The sequence below is a fragment of the Melanotaenia boesemani genome, chromosome 8 (genome assembly GCF_017639745.1).
Source record: "Melanotaenia boesemani isolate fMelBoe1 chromosome 8, fMelBoe1.pri, whole genome shotgun sequence".
In the NCBI taxonomy this organism is placed as follows: Eukaryota; Metazoa; Chordata; class Actinopteri; order Atheriniformes; family Melanotaeniidae; genus Melanotaenia; species Melanotaenia boesemani.
The window spans coordinates 37,417,295-37,432,608 of record NC_055689.1 but is presented as its reverse complement, the minus strand read 5'-3'; the positions used below and the strand labels follow the sequence as shown (position 1 = coordinate 37,432,608).

The window sequence follows — 15,314 nt, the reverse complement described above, 5'->3', positions numbered from 1 at the left end:
GCTAGACCCAGTTGGAGGCTCGATTCGGTCTTACTTGGAGCAGGCGGTAGGGCCTAGAAGCGGGGTTCGGGTACGGCGTCAAGGTGGAAGAATCCCTGATGTCGTCTGGTACCTGGCAGAAGACAGCCCGTCCGCAATGGTTTGGATCGGCTTCCAAGACGAACCAGGTTGATTCCCACGCTCCACTGGCACAGCGGTGGCAATTAGCTGGTGTGGTTCCAGAGGCTTGGAACCGTAATCAGAGCCTTGTGGTTGGAATTGTCCACAATTGAGCGTTATGGATCAGAACGCTTCTGGCGGAGATGGCTCGGATAAACTGAACTTTGGACTGACTTCCCAAAGTTCTTCTCAAAAAGGGAAACCGATCAAAAATGCAATAAGTTAGAATATCTCTCGCGCGGGATACAAAAGTTGTATATCTTGGTTGCGTAGCAACGGGTTTGGCTGCTTTGAGCAAAAATGATCAAAAACATCAACGAATAACACGAACAAAAGACAAAACGAAGTTGAACGTTCTAAGACTTATTCCATGGATTTGTTTCTCGTACAGATCTGTTTTAATAGGTACCTATTATTTTCTCCTTCTTCTTAACTCGTTCTCCTGTAAACTCTTTTCTTAACTCCCAATTGAAATCTCTGAGTTTCTGGTAATATTCTCTGGCTAAGGCGGGGTTTGGCGTGGTTAGGCCAGTCGCAGTGTAGAATATTGGCGCGGTTGAGCTTAATTTACATACAAAGGCCTAGACGCTTAATAACTGTGGATGTAAGAATAAACTTATTTTCCCATATGCCAGTTCAAACAGAAAGTACACTTATAAAACACATTTCATAAAACAGATGAATATCCTGTTTGAGAGATAAACACACACAACTTCCAGTTATTACAGGCGGTTAATTATCCATGAGATATAACATATTTATACCATTTCATTAATAAAACGTAGCTATACTTTGGCAATCCGTTACCTGTAAATGAAGTTCACATTTACAATCACACACTATCAGTTCTGTTATGGATATTTATGGATAAAAGTTTCTGTAAACTGTCTTAAATTTTGGTTTGGGATTCCGATAGCAAACCTTCAAACGGCCAGCAGGAGGGGATGTTGATCCGTGGCAATAATCCCTTGAATTGTAACTTTGTGACCGTACATCGCAGAGAATCCATTCAAAGTTACCATTTGTACTTTCCTAGGATGTGGGATCAATTTAAACATTCATTATTACAAAAATTCAACCATTAAAGGCAGTTTTGAAGACTATAGGTTAAACAGTCCTGTAAGAAAGGGGTTGTTATTTCTGACACTTCTTGACAAAGTCCATCTGTGGAAAGAATGTGGTCTGGCGTCTTAAGGTCCGTTTCAGGTTGATTTACATGTGTGAGTGTCTGTGGAAGAGGACCTTAAATGTTGTTAATCACCAAAAGGTTTGAGATGTTCCCTGGTACGGTTGACACTCGGCCCTGAATTAACTCAGCTTAAGAGTGTTTCTTCTTTTTGAAGTTAATGAGTTAGAGTTTTCAGGTCGGATGGCCAATCAAGTCTCCTCTGAATGCAAAGTTCCTGTAGACTGGGGAACTCAGTGTTAGGTCAACAATTGTCCATCTGGTGGTGGACAGGCATTTCCTCTGGGTCGTAAAACATGTAGATAGGAAGAGCAGACTCTGGGTGATACCAAAGTCTTGGGGCTAATGCTACAATATCAACGCACAATGTGCTTCAAACCATCCCTGTCAGACATGGTCCAGACCAAGACACCACAATCCACAAAACCCGTCCTTTCCAATGGCATGCACGTCTGTTACACCCTCTGTTACCTTTGGTCTCTGGAACCTTCAGTCTGCGGTGAACAAAACAGAATTTATCAGTTCATTGATAAATGTCTCTGACATTCAGGTCCTAGCCCTGACTGAGACCTGGATCCGTCCAGAAAACACAGCTACACCAGCTGCCCTTTCTGTCAATGCAGAATTTACCCAAACACCTCGCTCAGCTGGACGAGGAGGTGGAACGGGCTTTCTTATTTCTAAAAAGTGGAACTTTACCTCTCCATCCTATGGCTACCTGCTCATCACCTGAGTATCACCAGTAAAGGTCTCTACACCCATCACTGCATACATTCTGGTCATTTACCGCCTCCGGGTGGCAGTATAGCTGAGTTTGTCTCTGAAATGGACATGATTCTCTCTGACATTCCTGATGATGGCACACCACTAATTGTCATGGGAGACATCAACATTCACATTGACAAACCACAGCGACGGACTTTCTGGCTCTCATCTACTCTTTCAATCTCAAACTGGTTCAGACTCCTCCAACACACAAAGCTGGTAATACTCTTGACTTGGTGCTGACCAGAAACTGCTCCACAGCCGGCCTGTCCGTCACCCCGCTGCACCTCTCAGACCACTTCCTGGTTAAATTCTCTGTCTTCCTTCCTCATGTCAATCAAGCGGCTCCTAAAATGGTGTCCTACTGCAGAAACCTGAGCTCCCTCAGACCTACACAGCTGTCTGATGAGGTTTACTCTACCCTCCCTTCCCACTCAGACTTCTCCTTACTGACTGTTAATGAGGCTACAGAAACACTCTGCTCCTCTCTCGCCTCCTCTCTGGACAAACTCTGTCCTCTGGTGTCCAAACCAGCCAGACAAAACCCTCCCAGTCCATGGCTCACAGAGGTCCTAAGGGAGCACAGAGCCGGACTCGGGGCTGCAGAAAGAAAGTGGCGCAAATCAAAAGAACACACTGACTTGTCTGAAACTTTCACATCCAGCCTAAAGGCGGCCAAGAAAACCTTTTATCAGAACAAGATCCGCAATGCTCCCAACACACGACATGTTCATGGTGTTTAACTCTCTTCTATCTCCACCACCTGCTCAGCCTCCCACTGTGCTGACTGCAGAAATGTTTGCTTCCTACTTCACTGAAAAGGTCGCTACCATCAGTAACCAATTCACTGAGCCGGACCAACTCAGCCTTACCAAACCAGCTACTGGTGCCTCACTCTGCTCCTTCCGCTCTCTAAATGAGGACCAAGTCTCTAAACTTCTAGTCAGCTCAAAACCCACGACCTGTCCTCTTGATCCTGTTCCCTCTGACATCCTGCAGAGCATTTTACCTACAATCAAACCTGCAGTAACCCATATTATCACCTCCTCTCTTAAATCCGGTGTCTTTCCCTCTGCCTTCAAGCAAGCTCGGGTTACCCCGGTGCTGAAGAAACCCACACTCAACCCAGCAGCCCAGGTTGGAAACTACCGGCCGGTCTCACTGCTTCCATTCATGTCTAAATTACTAGAGCGTGCCGTCTTCAGTCAGGTCCCACAGTTCCTCCAAGACAACAACCTGTTGTGTAGTGTTAGGGTCCCTGTCTGTCTCCCCTGTGTATATGTGTCCCCAGATTATCCTAGTGTGTGCGTCTGGCTCCCTCTGTCTGTCTTGTGCGTCATGTTTGTTTCCTACCTGGAGAGTTCAGCAGCAGCAGCAATCATCTCACCTGGGCAGATCATCACACCAGAACCTCATCCTCTCATCACCACCACAGTATTTAAACACCGGGCTTTTCTCCACTCCTCGCCGGATCCTCCAGTTACACAGCTGGTATATCGTGGCCTTTCTAGTTTTTCTGTTGAAACCAGTTTCATGCTTAACAACTTGATTCCTGTGTCTAGACTCCTGGTGTCTTGGATCCTGCCTGTTCCGTCTGCCTGCCAACCTCCTGGACTGCTTCCCCGTTCCGATCCACTTCCTCATCTCTGGCTCCAACCCAAACCTCACGTCTGACTCTGCCTGCTCACCCGGCCGTCCAGTCTGCAGTCAACCACTCTGGTCCTTGGATTTGGAAAACGGATTTCTGTTCGCTTCACATCTACATTAAAATCCTTTTCTTAATCATCCTCTGCCTCCTGGCTATTCAGTGTCTGCAGTGTGGGTCCAGAACCCGTCACCTGTCTGGTCCATCGTAACAGTTAGATCCATATCAGTCTGGCTATAGGCAAGGCCGCTCTACTGAAACTGCTCTCCTGTCAGTTACTGATTCCCTACGGGTTGCCAGATCCACTGGTCAATCCTCAGTCCTTATACTGCTGGACCTGTCAGCTGCCTTTGACACGGTCAACCATCATATACTGTTCTCCACACTCTCGGAGCTTGGCATCTCAGGATCTGTCCTCTCGTGGTTTATGTCCTACCTCAAAGGAAGATCTTTCAAAGTATCTTGGCGAGGGGGCGTGTCCAGATCACATGGGCTGACAACAGGGGTACCTCAGGGCTCGGTGCTTGGCCCTCTTCTCTTTTCTCTATACACCTCCTCACTCGGTGCATCATTAGTGCTCATGGTTTCTTTTACCACTGCTATGCAGATGACACTCAGCTTTTCCTTTCTTTCCCACTTGACGACACAACGTCTCAATGTGAATATCAGCATGTTGCTGATATCTCTGCATGCATGAAGGATCGCCACCTTCAGCTAAATCTGTCCAAGACTGAGCTTATTGTCTTTCCAGCCAATCCTTCCTTACCATCACAGATAAGCGTGCAGCTTGACTCCATCATGCTTGTGTCTACGTCTTCTACCAGGAATCTTGGTGTCATGGTAGACAACCAGCTGACCTTTAAGGACCATGTTGCCTCGGTTGCTCGATCTTGCCAACTTGCTCTCTACAACATCAGGAGGATCAGACCCTACCTGACTGAACACACGACCCAGCTCCTGGTCCAGGCTCTGGTCATTTCACGCATTGACTACTGCAACTCCTTACTGGCTGGCCTGCCTGCATGCTCAGTTAAACCTCTGCAGATGATCCAGAACGCAGCAGCACGTCTGGTCTTCAACCAGCCCAAAAGATCTCATGTCACTCCGCTGCTAATCGCTCTCCACTGGCTTCCAGTTGCAGAGCATCAGATTCAAAGCTCTGCTTCTGGCTTACAAAACAATAACCCAAACGGCTCCGGTCTACCTCCACTCCTTAATCCAGAGCTACACTCCCTCTCGACAGTTACACTCTGCCAGTGAAAGACGCCTAGTGCTCCCACCACAAGGTGGCACCACATCAGTAGCTAGACTCTTCTTCTCTGTTGTTCCCCGGTGGTGGAACGATCTACCAAACTCCGTCCGATCCGCAGAGTCCGTATCCACTTTTAAGAGCAAGCTAAAGACTCAGCTGTTTAAGGAGCATTTCCACATTGAGCTTAACTAAATGAGTTAGAAAGATTTGTCCAGCTCTTTGGCTCAACCAAGTACTGAAGAAGCTGTGTGCACTTATGACCAAGTTGATATTGTGTGATGAAATCGTGATCTTGTATTAAAAAAAAATGACTTAAAAAAAAAAAAAAAAAAAAATTATATGCACTGCACTAGCACTACATGACAGCACCTGGGTCGTACTGGACTCCAGCAGTCTGACGACCACTTAATTATGACGTCCCATCTTGTTTGAATTCATGCTTGTGTTGTTCTTACTCTCAAATGTAAATCACTTTGGATAAAAGCGTCTGCTAAATGATTGTAGAATAGAATAGAACATGTGGGACCACGGTCTCTGTGGGACCGGTGGCTGACAAGGGGATTTAGTAGTAGCACACAGAGGACCGGAACAAACGTACTGAAGGACATCCTCAGCCAGGCGGGACCACCAGTACTTCTGGGCAAGCTGGTCCGCCATGCGTTTGGATTTGGGATGCCTTGAGGAAGTTGCCGTGTGTGCCCACCTGATCATTCTAGTCCGGAGGCTCTGAGGGATTAATCTCCAGTGGGACGGACATCCCGGAGTCCGCCTCAACTCCAGGTTGATGTTGGCATCCAGGTCCCAGATGATGGGGTTAATGAAGACAGAAGCAGGCAGGATGGGCGTCGGCTCTGTGGCTTCCATACTCTGACCATCTCTGCGTGACAACGCATCTGCCTTTGTATAGTGGCTGCCGGGCCTGAGGGAGATGGAAAAGTTGAACCGTGAAAAGAACAGCGCCCACCTTGCCTGACGTGTATTCATCCGTTTGGCAGTATGGAGATATTACAGGTTGCAATGATCCGTGTGGACTTGAAACGGATGGAGCGCCCCCTCGAGCCAGTGCCTCCGCTCCTCGAGAGCCAGTTTTAAAGCCAGCAGTTTGCAATCCCTCAGAGTTTAGGCGGCTCACAAAGGCCAGATCGGGGATGGGAAGACACAGGACAGGTGCGGTGGTAAAGCGATGTTTAAGGTCCTCGAAAGCCTCCTTAGGCGCCTGTGTCCATGCCTTTGAGCAGAGCTGTGAGAGGGGATGCCGCTGTACTGAGGCCTCGGATGAAGCGGCGGTAGAAGTTGGCAAACCCAAGGAACCACTGGAGGTCCTTCACGTACCAAGGAAGTGGCCAGGAGGTAACTGCGTTGACTTTAACCTCATCCATTCTTACCCCCTCAGGACCGATTATATACCCTAGGAACGAGATTTTGGGCTGGTGAAACTTTACATACAGCTGATGGGCCAGCAGCTGCTCCAGAACCTGCCGAACATGCTGAACGTGCTGGGACCTGGTTTTGGAATAGTTGAGAATGTTGTCAATGTAAGCGATGACATATTTTCCCAGCATGTCCCAAAAGGTGTCGTTAATCATTCTCTGGAATACTGAGGGAGCATTAGCCAGCCCATAGGGCATGACGCAGTACTTGAAGTGGCCTGAGTGGGTGCTGAAGGCGGTCTTCCGTTCGTCCCCTTCTCTGATGCGCACAAGATTGTAGGTACTGCGGAGATCCGACTTGGTGAAGACAGTGGCATCCCAAAACTGGTCCAGGGCACTAGGTACTAGAGGGAGGGGATAGCAGTACTTCACCGTGATATCATTCAGTCCCCTATAGTCTATGCACGGACAAAGACCACCATCTTTTTTATTGACGAAGAAGAATGCCGTGGCGAACTTTTGTTTAAGGGCCTCCTCTACATAAGCTTCCATGGCCGGATGTTCCATCTGAGTGAGGGGATAGATCCGACTCCGAGGGGGAGAGGCGCTGGGCAGGAGGTCGATGGCACAATCCCTTGAGCGATGCGGCAGCAATTGCATGGCTCTGGTCTTGCTGAATACACCTGCCAGGTCCTGACAGACCCCCGGAATAGAGGGATCTACTGCCGTGGAAGGGCTCTCAACCGATGTGGAAGCACACCACACCACCACAATGAGACGCCTGGTGATAAAGAGGGGAATTCCACATCTGTCCTCCCAATAGATGACGGACTTATTTGCCACAAACCAGGATAAACCCAGAACCAGGAGGTGGCGAGATCGTGGAAAAACAAAGAAGGAGAGTTGCTCCTGATGAGCCCCTATCGTCAGCTCAATGGGGCGGGTGACCGAGCCACGGCTGATGGGTCTTTTGTCGATGGCACGAACAGCAATGGGAGTGGGAAGCTGGTGGAGAGGAAAATGAAATTGATGAGCCAACGCAGGAGAGGCGAGGTTGCTGGCGGCCCCAGAGTCGACTACGGCTAAGACAGGAAAACTCACATTACCAGCACGCATTTCTACTGGAACAACGAACTGATCAGAGCTGTATGTGGGAGGTGTAACACTCACCCTGTGGTTGGCAGAACACCGACCTCTTTTATCCCCTTTGGCCCCGGAGACTTGGGGACAGCCAGGCAGGAGGTGACTCCCCTCCCCACAGTACATGCACAGGACCTTCTCCCTCCGGCGCCGCCGTTCTGCTGCCGACAGCTTGGTCTGTTCCAACTGTTCCAACGATTCATAGCTGCAGGTAACAAAATAACTCCGGCCTTCTAAACAGGACCTGAACCAGTTAAGAACCGCTCCAGAAAGTCCAACCCAGTTTTCCAGCCTGTGCAGCAGGATTCTGTGATCTACAGTATCAAACGCAGCACTGAGATCCAACAGAACCAGGACTGATACTGGACCAGAACCAGGACTGATACTGGACCAGAACCAGGACTGATACTAGACCAGAACCAGGACTGATACTAGACCAGAACCAGGACTGATACTTGACCAGAATCAGGACTGATACTAGACCAGAACCAGTATTCAACCTAATGTTATTTAACACTGTGACCAGAGCTGTTTCAGTGCTGTGATGAGGTCGGAAGCCGGACTGAAATTTATCAAGATTTCCACTTTCATTTAAAAAGTCATGAAGCTGGTGAAATACAACTTTCTCAATAATCTTGGAAATAAAAGAGGTTAGAGACGGTCCATAGTTGTTCATTATAGAGGCGTCTAGAGTCCTTTTCTTTAGGAGGCTTAATAGCAGCTATCTTTAGTGACTTGGGAAAAACGCCTGATGCCAGTGAGCTGTTAACTATCAGTAGGAGACCACTTTCTACTGAGGTAAAAACTGTTTCTTGTAGGATTTTTAAATCAACCATTTTAAATTGCGACATGACATCAGAATTATTTCCAGGTTTTAGACTCAAACTAGTTTTCTTGTTTGACTGTGTGGAATTAATATTTTGCGTAATTGTTTTAATTTTTTGGCTAAAAAAGTTGGTAAATTGGTTTTATTTCTCAGTGGAAAGGAGCTCTGGGCTTATCTGTATAGGAGGATTAGTAAGTTTTTCAATCATAGCAAACAGAGTGCGAGAATTGTTGACATTCCTGTTAATCATTCCAGATAAATGCAGCTCTCTGGCCTTCACAGCTCATTGTTATAGTTACGCAGGCTTTGTTTGTACAGCTCAGAGTAAATTTAAAGTTTATTTTTCCGCCATTTCCGCTCAGTTTTTCTGCTTTCTCTTTTTAGGCTGGTGACCACAGTGGTGTTTCTCCATGGTGTTTTCTGTTTGCTCAAGTTGCTCTTGGTTCTTATCGGTGCAACAGCATCCATTACATTCAAGATTTTCAGATTGAAATGATCCAGGAGTCCATCAACAGACTCTGCACTGGTTGTTGGTAACATAGCTATGGCCTCCACAAACTTAGCACTTGTTCTTTCATTAATGTACCTCTTCCTAACCGAGGAGCAGGTTGGTTGGACATTCTGAGTGATCAGTAAATCAAACAAAATACAAAAATGGTCAGAAAGGCCGAGTCAGCGGCCACAACAGAAGAAATATCAACACCCTGAAATAACCAGGTCCAGAATGTGACCTCGAATGTGGGTCTGTTCTTTTACATGTTGCCACAAACCAAACATCCAATATGGAAGAAAATTCCTTTACTTGTCATGTTATCTATGTGGATGTTAAAATCCCCAGTTAAGATGAAATGGTTAAAATCAGTAGAGATAACCGACAATAATTCAGAAAGTTCATCAATAAAATTTGCACAGTGTCCTGGACGTCTGTAGATGATTAGAAATAGGATTTTAGGAATGCCCCTTAAAATAAAACTAAGATATTCAAAAGAAGTAAAATCACCAAATGACATTTCTTTACACTGGAATGAATCTTTAAATAAGGCAGCTTCTCCTCCCCCTTTCCTCCCGTTTCGACATTTATTCATGAAACTAAAATGAGGGGGTGCTGTTTCATTAAGAACTGTAGCACTTGTGTCTTCTGTTAACCATGTTTCTGTCAGAAAAAGAAAATCTAAACTGTGAGAAATGATGAAGTCATTAACTAACAGTGATTGTTGGACAGAGATCTAACATTTAGTACAGCAGCTTTATGAAGTTTACTCTGGTCTCTGTTGTATTCTGAGTTATACAAGGTACAGTTAACAGATTAGATCGATTCACCCCACAAGCTGATCGTGTTCGATTCCTTATTTTACTAACACAGGAATCCTACTGGGTCCAGGCTTGATCTCAGAACAGCTGTCAGTAGTAGCAAAACTACAGCAAGGACCCTGAACGCATCATGGCATGTTATCTTTGTTGTGAATTCTGCTGCTCTGGGAACCTCCTGCACATCCTCCCGTGCCCTGCTCGGTCAGGACAGATGATCTAAGAGGAGGATGAGGAGGGGGAGGAGGGGGTGCCCTGTGGTTCTTGGTAGATGGTGGTCGCTGGAGTCCGGTCCGGGATAGAGACATCCTTTGAAGACCTTGGGTGATGTGGAGAAGAGGGTCTGGTGAGGGGGGAGAGCTGGGAGTTGATCTCTTCTCTGCTGTGTCCTTCGCTCTTATCTGTACATCATGTTTGGGTTTGCCGTCCCAACAGCATGACGCAAGTGTTCACCAAGTAATCTGCATCCAGTTAGATTTGGATGCAGACCATCAGGTCTGAATCGCTCCTTACAGTTCCAAAAGATACTGAAGTTATCAATGAACTTTATCCCATGGGTGATACATGCGTTCAATAACCATGTGTTCAGGCCAAGAAGTCTACTGAAAAGTTCAATTCCTTTACCCGCTGTAGGAATGGGTCCTGACATGTAGACATGGTGCTCCAAACTGACACAGTCTCTCCAACAGCAGAGAAAAGTCTTTCTTCAGGATCTCAGAGCCAATTTTCCTCCTCAGAATATCAAAAGACCCTGTGTGGACAATAATCTTCATACCATCTGGATGTGAAGGCAGAATGGTCTAAACATCTCTGTCAGTTCCCCGACTGATGGATTAGAAAGTGTTAGATTTTTCGTCTTTTGCCATCCTTACATGCTGTTATAGAGTCCCCAATCAGAATTGTGTCTATTTGTTTTTGTGTGGAGGTGCCGATAGCTTCTCTAGTCCTCCTGTTTGTGGAATTCTGGCCTCTCCTCCTGGTCTGGTTAGCCCTGGGCTGAGTTTTAGGGCTATTTCTTGAGTTTTATATATCCTTGCATTACATTCATTTTAATATGAGTCAACACATCATATTTATTGTGCAGTGAGACTTCAGGTGGTGGATGTGAGTGCTGGAGCTTTAAATTTCCTGCTGGATTTACCTCTGCGGACGAACAACATCAGACCAGGTTCTGGCCGGGGTGATGACTTTGGTCTGGCACCAACAGTGTTCCAGAAGGAGAGATCAGTCTGATGGTCCGGTTTGGGATTTTCCTAAGCTATTCCAGTGTCATTTGAACACACACAGGGAAGTGTAACAGCCAGGTCTGTAGCAGGAGGCTCCACATTCGACATGCCTTCACGTATGAAGATTTGACTCAATCCATTTGACAACTCAGTAGCTTGTACAGAAGCTACTACAGAGTCAATAAATTCTTCATTCACACGAATGTCTTGCAGTGTTTCCATCCTCTTCTCCAACTGTGTTATCCTCAAAGAAAGTTGCTCACACTCAGTGCAGCTCACTGATACTGCAGGGTTAGGAGACATTATTCCACTAGTTCTCCGATGGCAATCAACTAAATTTATCTAAAATATATTCGTTCCAGTGATTTATAAGTGACCAGGAGTCCTTTGTTCCTAAATTCTTGCCGGTAAAGATAAGAAAAAGAAGAAAAAAAGAAGAAAAATGCAGCAGAAAGGAGAGCAAAGAAGGAAGCGTCCGCCACGGCAGCAAAGCAGGAAGCAAAAATACTACCGACCCATCCCGTACCGACCCATCCCGTACCGACCCATCCAGTACCGACCCATCCCGTACCGACCCCATCCAGTACCGACCCATCCCTTACCGACCCATCCAGTACCGACCCATCCCGTACCGACCCATCCCGTACTGACCTAACCCGTTCCATTCCCAGCAGCTGGTGAAATGGGGCTTTAGATCCAGTTTGATCTGAGCCACTGCCTGGTCCTGGATAGGTCTATAGACAGAACTGTAGATGGTGTCCCAACACTGATAATCAGAGCAGTTTGGGTTCAGATTTTCAGGTGAAATGTTCTGTTAAAAGCTCCATCATTTCTCTGGTGCTGGTTCTGATTGGTTTAGGTTCTGGTTCTGATGGGACAGAATTGTCAGGAATAAAAGATTTTTAGGTATGATCCAGGAAATGTTGGAGATTCTTGTCATAAACAATGACCAGAACCACTCTGGTAGAACCCATTTTCTCTGAGCAGCGGTTCTGGTTCTGGTTCTGTTTCTCTAGGTAACTCTAACCCTCCTGACTTCCTGTGTTGTTTCCAGGATGACAATGCCATCATTGAGATGTCTCTGAAACTGGCCACCATCTACGCCGAGCAGAACAGGTAGTGGGTGGAGATTAATGATCAGCTGACAGGAAGGTTCAGAGGTCACCGACTTCTCTTTGTTTTTTTTTGAGGGCGGAGCTTGCAGAGCACGGCTTCAGATTCTGTACAGAGTCCTCTGGAGGCCAAACTGGAAAAGTTTCAAGGAGCTGAAAGAAGACGAGAAGACAGGTGAGACAGAGACGGGGTGAGACAGAGAAAGGTGAGACAGAGACTGGTTAAACTGATTTGGTTGTTTCTGCCATCAGAGGACGAGGAGACTCTGAGGAAGGATACACGTCTCCTACTTGGTCTTTGTTTGGACTCGTCGTGCTCGATACCGGGCGTCCATGCTGCACCTGGACAAGGCTGGACAGGACTACCAGAACGCCCTGGACATCTGTCGGCAGGAGCAGGGGGAGACACACCCACAGGTATACACCTGAGGCATATCCACAGGTAGAAACACGTCTCTAAATTGGGTCTTCTTGTCTTCCATCAGACTCTAGTCTTGATGAGTGACTTGGCCACCATCTTGGACCTTCAGGGTCGCCATGATGATGCCCTGGTTCTGATCCAGCAGGCCGGTGGACCTGAGCCGGTCTGTGGGGACACCTGGACCAGCACGTCCTTCTGGGGAACATGGCAGGTGTCCTGCTGCACACAGGTGAGCAGAGGTTAGATTCTGGCAGTCTCACCTGTCCCCTGCAGGTCTGATCTACTTTGGTTCTGTCCCTGCAGGCCGGTTGGAGGACCGGTCCGGTTGTACCAGGAGGCTCTAAGTCTGGCTCAGCAGGCTGGGGACCAGGCTGCCGTGGACCAGATCCAGGAGGGACTGAAGGAGGTGAAGAGAGGAGGGACCAAGATAAGAAGGAAGAGGCTGCTCAGTGACTATGATCTGGATCAGACCAGTTCTGTAGAACCCTACTCTGTTCCTGTGACTGTTTGCATGTCCATGTGTTCCAGACGACTCTGAAGGTCCCCGTGAAGAAACTGGTCCTTGTGTCCCCTACAGACCTGAAACACCTCAGTCAGAACCAGATCCAGAACATGGGTGGTGTGTGAGAGGCTGCAGGTTCCCACGCTGTGAAGTTGTTGTTTACAGAACAGTGAGAATAAAGAACTGTAAACAATCAGCAGATTAACACATGCAGAAGGGGGCGGAGCTAAACACCTTCTTACCTTTGGTCCCTTGACTTCCTGGTTCCCATTGTAACCGTGATGGTGGATACACTGATTCTTTTTGTGTTCAGCAAATTAAATAAAACACGTTGTTGTTGTTGTATATCTGACTCTGATTTACAGACCTGAAGGCCTGTGAACCCAAGATAAGAGGTCGTTAGTCCGGATTGTTGGTCATCCTGGATCATCCTGTCCGTGATCAGGGTGCACCAAAGCGGGGATAGGGGAGAGTAGGATGTGGCATCAGTTACCATGGAGATGCTATTCTGTGGAGCTACCCTGCTCCGACCAGGCTAAGTTCCAGGATCTCGTTAATCTCATCACCATGGAAACCAGTTTTTATTCCACTGCTTGCTACACATTATCAGGTTCAGTTAGACCCAGTCATTATTTAAACCGTGTGTCCCCCGTCCTGCCACCGTGATGTCCCACGTCCTGCCACCGTGATGTCCCACGTCCTGCCACTGTGATGTCCCACGTCCTGCCCGGAGGAAGGCACGAGTGTGATGTCCCACGTCCTGCCACCGTGATGTCCCACATCCTGCCACTGTGATGTCCCACGTCCTGCCCGGAGGAAGGCACGAGTCACCGTGATGTCCCACGTCCTGCCACCGTGATGTCCAACACCCTAACAGGCTGAATCTTCCTTCAAGTGCTTCCTGAGAGGTAGTAGTAACTGTGTAGTAGTAAGTGTGTAGTAGTGAGTGTGTAGTAGAGTGTAGTAGTAAGTGTGTAGTAGTGTGTAGCAGTGAGTGTGTAGTAGAGTGTAGTAGTAAGTGTGTAGTAGAGTGTAGTAGTAAGTGTGTAGCAGTGAGTGTGTAGTAGAGTGTAGTAGTAAGTGTGTAGTAGTGAGTGTGTAGTAGAGTGTAGTAATAAGTGTGTAGTAGTGTGTAGCAGTGAGTGTGTACCAGTTAGTGTGTAGTAGTAAGTGTGTAGTAGTGAGTGTGTAGTAGAGTGTAGTAGTAAGTGTGGTAGCAGTGAGTGTGTAGTAGAGTGTAGTAGTAAGTGTGTAGTAGTGAGTGTGTAGTAGAGTGTAGTAGTAAGTGTGTAGTAGTGTGTAGCAGTGAGTGTGTAGTAGTGAGTGTGTAGTAGTAGGTGTGTAGCAGTGAGTGTGTAGTAGTGAGCATGTAGTAGTAAGTGTGTAGTAGTGAGTGTGTACCAGTTAGTGTGTAGTAGTGAGCGTGTAGTAGTAAGTGTGTAGTAGTGAGTGTGTATCAGTTAGTGTGTAGTAGTAAGTGTGTAGTAGTGAGTGTGTACCAGTTAGTGTGTAGTAGTGAGCGTGTAGTAGTAAGTGTGTAGTAGTGAGTTTGTATCAGTTAGTGTGTAGTAGTACGTGTGTAGTAGTGAGAGTGTAGTAGTGAGTGTGTGCCAGTTAGTGTGTAGTAGTGAGTGTGTAGTAGTAAGTGTGTAGCAGTGAGTGTGTACCAGTGAGTATGTAGTAGAGTGTAGTAGTAAGTCTGTAGTAGTAAGTGTGTTAGTAGGTGAGTGTGTACCAGTGAGTGTGTAGTAGTGTGTAGCAATGAGTGTGTAGCAAGTGAGTGTGTTACTAAGTGTTGTAGCAAGTGAGTGTGTACCAGTTAGTGTTGTATTAGTAAGTCTTGTAGTAGTAAGTGTGTAGTAGTAAGTGTGTAGTAGTAGTGTGTAGTAGTGAGTGTGTAGCAGTGAGTGTGTACCAGTGAGTGTGTACAGTGAGTTTGTAGCAGGCGTGTGTACCTAGTAGATGTGTAGTAGTAAGTGTGTAGAGTGAGTGTAGACCAGTGAGTGTGTACCTAGTAGTGTGTAGTAAGTGAGCGTGGTAGCAGTAAGTGTGTAGTAGTGAGTGTGTAGTAGTGAGTGTGTAGCAGTAGTGTGTAGCCTAGTGCAGGTGTTTAGTAGTGAAGGTGTAGTACCGTGAGTGTTTGTAGTACTGTGTACAGTACTGTGTAGCCTAGTGAGGTGTGTAGTAGTAAGTAGTGTAGCAGTGAGTGTGTAGTAGTGAGTGTGCTAGTTATACGGATGTGTCGTAGTGAGTGTGTAGTAGTGAGCTTGTAGCTAGTAAGTGTGTAGTAAGTGCAGCAGTGTAGTAGCAGCTTAGCTGTGTAGCTAGTAAGGTGTGTAGCTAGTGAGTTGTGTAGTAGTAGTGTGTAGCCTAGTGAGGTGTGTAGCAGTGAGTGTGTAGTA

At 46.9% G+C, this 15,314-nt stretch overlaps 1 protein-coding gene across 1 annotated transcript in view; it reads left to right on the top strand.

Moving 5' to 3' along the window:
- ttc19 (tetratricopeptide repeat domain 19) overlaps positions 1-13,256 on the top strand; it is a 31,043-nt gene extending 17,787 nt beyond the window's left edge. Inside the window, 12 exon segments of the mRNA XM_041991870.1 lie at positions 11,932-11,993; positions 12,068-12,110; positions 12,112-12,132; positions 12,134-12,164; positions 12,242-12,300; positions 12,302-12,406; positions 12,475-12,558; positions 12,560-12,580; positions 12,582-12,639; positions 12,714-12,725; positions 12,728-12,820; positions 12,823-13,256. Of these exon segments, the coding sequence (XP_041847804.1) occupies positions 11,932-11,993; positions 12,068-12,110; positions 12,112-12,132; positions 12,134-12,164; positions 12,242-12,300; positions 12,302-12,406; positions 12,475-12,558; positions 12,560-12,580; positions 12,582-12,639; positions 12,714-12,725; positions 12,728-12,820; positions 12,823-12,863 (630 nt within the window). The 3' untranslated portion in view covers positions 12,864-13,256.
- Positions 13,257-15,314: the final 2,058 nt, after the last annotated feature.